Source organism: Camellia sinensis, chromosome 3 (genome assembly GCF_055761805.1).
Source record: "Camellia sinensis isolate YWXY chromosome 3, ASM5576180v1, whole genome shotgun sequence".
NCBI lineage: Eukaryota > Viridiplantae > Streptophyta > Magnoliopsida > Ericales > Theaceae > Camellia > Camellia sinensis.
The window spans coordinates 38,938,392-38,945,430 of NC_138963.1; the positions used below are offsets into that span (position 1 = coordinate 38,938,392).

Consider the following 7,039-nt stretch of genomic DNA (forward strand, 5'->3'; position numbering starts at 1 on the left):
TATTTAAAGCCCTCTTTCATTAGAAATTGTATTCTTGCAACATCTTTTATGACCTCACTAAATATTATATTATCTTTCTGACACACGAGATCTTCTATTTTAAATTTTTATATCTTTGTTCTAAAATATTCACAACCGAGTTATGTTCACATGATCTATTGACCATGAATGTTTTAGAACAAAGAAACACAACAACATAACATACTTAACCTATCTTTCATGGCCTCAAACAAAAACAAAAAGAGACAACACAACCATAAAAAACTAGTTTACTTCAGGTATGCTTTCCAACACAGGCTTCCATCCATCGTCATGATCATCATCATCAACAACATGATCATCAAACTCATGATCTTTCTGATCATCCAAACTAATTTGTTTCCTCTTAAGTTGATCATAAACCATCTCATCAATTGAAAACCCTCCTTTTCTCAACATCACTTCAAGCTCTTGCTTACTAATAACCAACTTAATCCTCACAACACCACTTTCTTGGCCAACTTCTACTTCTGGATTTGCAAATCTGACCCTTTTCTTCTCAGCCACCGCCGGCGGTGGTGATGGGAGAGGGAGGAGGTAGTACAAGTGACCGCCGGCCATGTTGTCGTCCGGGCGGAGATGCCGGAGGACTGGGAGCGTGTCAGATATTGCATGGCCAGCAAAATCTGACAACACTTGATGAGCTTTCAGTGGTGCTTTGTATTCAAGGACTTTCCCATCTGATTTCATGACTTTGATAATAAGCTTTTCTTGCATAACCAAGCAATTTCCCATGGTTATAATGGTTTTTTTTTTTTTTTTTGTTTATCACTGCTTTAATGAAGAAGGCGTGTTGAAGTGTGTTTCTAGGTAAGTTTGAGAGGAGATGAATGTGTTGTATTTATAAAGGAAAATTTTAGTAGGGTGACCTTGTAATGTTTCAATATTGCAATAAGGACCTTATGTTACTTTAGACCCCACCTTGTTGATTTTGTTGGAATGTGAAGCGGAAGACATAAATCCATAAGTCATCATGGGTCATGAGAGTCGAGATCCCCTCCTTGTACCTTTTCCTTATATTTTTTACTTATAAGGGTATTGGGCTCATTTTTAGGTCTAATTTTGATAATCCGAACCGTTCATATTTTAAGATTTGTTCAGTATATCATATCTTTAAAAAATTAAGTTGGTCGGATATCAGAAAATATGTGTTCGGAAAATTACTTATTAAATTAAAAAAAAATAGTTTTTAGTTCAATTTTTCCGAACACATGCTTTCTGATATCCGATCAACTTGATTTTTTACAGGTATAATATACTGAACAAATCTTAAAATATGACGATTTGAATTATTAAAATTGAGCCTAAATGTAGGTTCAATAGTCCTGCAAATAGGAAATAATGCAAGGAGGGGATCCTTGCTCGGGTCATGACCTCCTCATTAAGGTAATCATCAACTGTGGAAATCGAGTCTGATTGTCTTCACTCATCTATAGGTAGGTGGGTGAACAAAAATCTCGAATTTTATTGATTAAAACAATATAATTTGTTGATTTAAATGTGGTGCAGTTTATGGGTTAAATTTCCCCCCATACTTTATCTTTCTGTATTTTTTCATATTTCTTTTATGAGTTTCAATTCGGATCTGCATTAATGATTTGAACCGTTTATCTTGTAAGTCACACAATGAAAGTCATTCATGCAAAAAATTAATTTCATCGGACAATTATAGACATGTGAACAAATCACATTTTGTTTTATAAAATAAAGATGATTTGAATTTAATTATATTTATTATTCATTTTGTAAAAAAAATACGATTTATCTTTGTATTTATAATTTTCTAATGAAGTTGATTTTTTGTATGGAGGACGATCTACGAGATAGATGGTTCGGATCATCGATGCGGGTCCAAATTGAAACCTGCAAGAAGAAGATAGAGATGTATAGAGAGATGAGGTATAGAAGCACAGTTGTTAAATCGAGATTCGTATCGTGAATCGAAATGACCTTGTACCGAATCGCGAATCGAATCGAATCATGAATCGTAAAGATTCGATCACTTTTTTAAAATTACTTAAAAATATATATTTACACATTTAGATGTTAAACATATCTTATGAATATGAAATATTTAGACTTAAATCAATGAAAATGTTATTTTGAGTGATAATCACGTAGTTTAATAGGTAAGAAGTTAACAAAGATTCTTATGTAAGATCACTATCTTACTTTTTTTCTTTTTAGATATTTCTTATCAACCATTCTTAATAAAGATAATAACCAAATAGACAAATTATCAATTTCCAAAATAACAATAATTAACAACGATATTGATATTTGGACAATATGCATATGTACTTTTCTAAATAACAGTGAACAAATAATAAGAAAGAATTATTTAAAATATTTTATTTTAAAGCCTAACACATTTTCAAAGGTATAACTGACCTTACATATGTAATATTCAATTTAATAAAATAGCAATAGATAATTCATAGTGTAACTTTAATCTTAAACATTTTTAGAAGATATATTATGATTTTTTAAAGGGAAAAAAAATGAGAAAAAAGGTTAAAAATATGTTGAGTCTGACTGAATCTGATTGAATTCTATTAAAAACTTCATGATCATTAAAATAACAACAAATTATGTATATATGTTGGTTATTTTGGTATTAAACGCTATTAAAAGTTGTACTATGTCATTTTCACTAAAAACATAGAGAAAAAAATAGTCGAAAATATGCCGTACACAATAATTTAAAAAATCATATGAATCATAAAAGTGAATTGAATCCCGAATCGATTGTGAATCGTGTGATTCACTAGAGATTTACTTCCAAAATAGATTCACCCATAGATTCGTATCGATTTTGCAAAAAATTTGAATTGAATCGTGAAATTTTGATAAAAGAGAGATTCACCTATAGATTCGTATTGATTTTGTAAAAATTGTGAATCGAATCACGAATCGTAAGATTCTGATAACAGAATACAGAAGGAAGCTTATCTAGCAATTTACGATTTTTAGTTTTAACCACTAAGAATTAAGGATTTTCTTCACTTTCACGTTAGGGTAGATGAATAAAATTATTTCCAATGAAGCCGACTTAGAATTTTGTGAGTCAACGGATAAATAAGTCTCGGCTATTTTACTGGGCTAATTCGATGTAAAACACAGGATGGAACAAAGAAATTTCGCATAGAAATTAGTGGAATGCAAGGCTATCTATCATGCTAAAAAAAATGTTATGAACATAAATGTGAAAAAAATCATACAAAATTGAATGGAATGCAGTGTTAGCAGCACAATGTTCTTTCTAGAAGAGCCCACACTCCATTAAAATTATGTGTTTTTATACTACTTGTTCTAAAATAAGGACCGTCATGTCTTTTTCAGTTTTCTAGTTTCAAATTGAATTTTTTGCTCTCATGCACGTTTCTTATATGAAAACATGATATTTTTGATAGTTACTCTATACATATTTCTTATATGATATTTCTTATATGATATTATATAAAAACATGATATTTCTTATATGATAGTTACTCTATACATATTGAGTCATGACATGCATGATCGATGATGATGATCCTCTTGTTTGGGAGGTAAGTGGATTTAAACCAAACACAACTGTAACAGTGAAAGCTCAGCAGCTAAGATCCAAAAAAGGACCACATAGAGCCTTAGTGGTTGACCATTGTGCACCAGATATGATTGGTTTCTCTGGTTGACTCCATATATGTGCAACATTGACCATTAATGAAAGCATGTTGTTTTTCCCATGGTGTTTTTATGCTTCAAAGATTGAAGTACATTTTCTTATATTACACAATTTATTTGCAGGTTTGTAATTATTTGGTAGTCCCGAAACAACATGTGGTATTTCAAATCAATCATATAGTAGAAAATTTTATAGCTAAAGCATGCTGACTTACTCCTTTGCTGTGATTTCTGATCATTTGCAAAAGATATCACGTAAATAATGTCATATGATATTCTAAGAGTGTCTACTATTTTTTTGTAAAGGAGTCGAGTTGAGTCGAGCCAGTAACAACTCTATTTAAATTTATCAAGGTTCAAAAATGTGTTCAAATTTGGTATATTTATATTTTTAGTCAATTTGAAACGAGTTTTAATCGAACCAATTAAGAACTGAGCTTTAAGTGTAATTTTGTTTTTTTATTTTTATTTTATATAGTATTATAAAGTATATAAACTTATTAAGCCGAGTTCGAGCTAAAGCTGATAACCTTAATGACCTTCAAAATAAATAAATTAATGTCAACCGTGTTTGAATAACTTGGTTCATTTTGTATCCTACACCACATAGGTTGGTTTATAATTTAAATAAATTATTGTAGTGGTAGTATGGTGAGCAGAGAGTTTAAAACAAAGATTAAAGATTTAAATAAATAAATAAATTATAATTTAAATTGATATTATTTACGAATTTTTGTATGTGAAAATAGCCATTGTAGTGGTAGGACTAACAAATTATCAAATCCAAATTAGTTATTTTTTAAAGTGGTATATATGGATTAGGATTTGTGGTTGTGATTTTAATTATTACTAAAGTCGTCTTCAATTATGTTCAATATCCAATGTGAGTATTTTTAATTATTTAACCCAATGGCTGAAGATGATGATGATATATATAATAGTATGTAAATTTTTTTGAGAGTGTATAATAAAATCTCTGGTGGATTCAAGTATGCTTTTCTTATTCACTTCTCTACTTAAATTGTGTTGAAGTGTTTTTAAACTTTATTCTAACATTAATCACTTTCTTTTTCTAATGATAGAAAAAAAAAAAAAAAAGATTTGCATAAAAATACCTCATCTATAGGTCAATTTCTTGGTACATATGATGTGAAGTGATGCATATTTTTCTAAGATGCCCAAAAGCAGATTTGCAATGAAATACCTCAAGTATATGTCAATTTCTTGATCTATGTGATGTGAAGTGATGGTCCATATGTGCGATTAGTGTAGTTTTAACTAGTTCAACTCCCATAAAGCACTACCAGGGTAGTGGTCCAGTGGTATTTTGGGCCATTTTCACGTGTAGGTTGTCTGAATTTGATATTGGGGTGTCAAGTATTTAGACGATGCGCTGTATTTTTATTGTAAAGCTTTACGATCTTTTTTGTGGATTTGATTTGGAACTTCTTGTTGTTTTTGGTGGGGAGTCTCTTTCTTTGAATTGTGTTAAATCTAATTGCAAACCGGTTATTTCAGGACCAAAGCCTGTGGAAGTAATGATGCCCTCAGGGAGCTTCCTTTTTTTGTGTTAAAAAAAAAAACCTCCTATAAACCACCATGTAATATTATTTGTGTGGTGTTTTAAATTAATTATTTAATTAAAAAAATTGATGGGTAAGATTTATTGACTCACAATTGATAAATAAAATATGATTCACTTAATATGTATTGATATTTCTCATTTATTGAGAATATTACATAAGTAATATCATATAATATTCTAAAAATAGCTATATATATATATATATATTTTGTTTGTGATGCATTAGGTTTATAAACATAATGGAAAATAATAGAGTGAAATGAATGTGAAATGATGTAATTGGTTGGGGTGAGAAAGTTCCTTTCTTTTTTTTCTTTTTTTTTTTTTGACAATATGATCAGTGATATCATGAAGATAATGAATAGGGTTATAACCCACTTGAGATATGAGAGGCATAAATCATGGAGGATTGAAACAAAAAAAAAAGAAAAAAATAGGTGGCAAGTGGTAAGTGATGTTATCAAGACGCATGCTTGATATATAGGGATTGTTTTTGGGGTAAATTTTGCTTGGTGGAGGTAGAAAATTGCATATTCTTCTTCTTAGAAAATTCTGCAGAAGAAAGGGATATAAAGACGATGGAATGAGAAAGACAATACAATAATGACTTCATCCATTACTTTGGATTGAAGTGAATCATCCATGATAGGTAGATTATTTTTTTTTGGTTGTAAAAAATGATAATAAGATGTGTATATATGGATACACTAATTAAATTAAAAAGTTATATATTTCATAATTTAAATATTTTACATAACAATTATATTTTAGAGAATGTAAAATAATTATATAATATTGTAACATACATGATGTATTTTATAAATATTTTGAAATGTATTTAGAATGCACAATATTGTTATTCTGAAGAAAAATTTTCACATAGGATGTATTCAAATGGTTTAAAAAGTATTATCGAAGTGTCGTTAAAGTGTATGTTATTATGAATTTAATTTTTTTAATCAAGACACTTCAAAGAAATGTCAAACATTATTTTACGAGTGTTTAAAAAGTGTTTGTGGTAGACATATGCGTCTAATCAGACACGACACACTTCCTCTATAGAAGTGTCCATACTTCTAAAAAAATTACTATACAAACAAACTTTGTTTCAATTTTTTTTAACAAATTGATGTGGCATGCATTAACAAAGTCTTGGTATTTAAAATGGATTCATTGAATATAAATTATAGGAATAACTCAATTGTAAAATCAAATTGTTAACTAGTTTTGTAAAAAAAATTTGTTTGTTTAAGATTACTCCAATTATAATATTACAATTAAAAGTGAAACGACCAAAATAAAATTTTGGTGAAAGTATAAGGGTATTAAGTGTAATTTATCCTAATTGAGATATTATAGGTAAAATTGAAAGATACTTGAAATACTTTGAATTTTCTAAAATGTTGAGGATATTTGATCTTCAATTTGCTAATCAGTAGGTCTATTTTGAGAAGTAGGTTAAAAGTTGATTTTTTTTTTACTTTTTTGATTTTTTTTTTTAAAAATGTGCAAAAAAATAGAGAGGTGATGCGATCCAAAAAAGTCAAAAAATTAAAAAGATGGCTTTTAACCTTGTTCCCAAAATAGTATATTTATTGTAATTTTTTCTTACAGCTTATAAATCAAAATGATTTAAATAAATTGTAAAAGCTAATTATTAAAAAAAGATAAATTACACTATTGGTCTTTCTAGTTTGAGTGAAATTTCATTTTAGTCATTGTAGTTTCAATTTGAATATTATACTTTCA

General features: G+C 28.8%; 1 protein-coding gene across 1 annotated transcript; it reads right to left on the reverse strand.

The window, feature by feature from the left end:
* On the reverse strand, nt 1-852 carry LOC114288431 (uncharacterized). Its single transcript, XM_028231934.2, has one exon. The coding sequence runs from the start codon at nt 772-774 to the stop codon at nt 265-267; it is 510 nt and encodes a 169-aa protein (XP_028087735.2). The 5' UTR covers nt 775-852; the 3' UTR covers nt 1-264.
* Nucleotides 853-7,039: the final 6,187 nt, after the last annotated feature.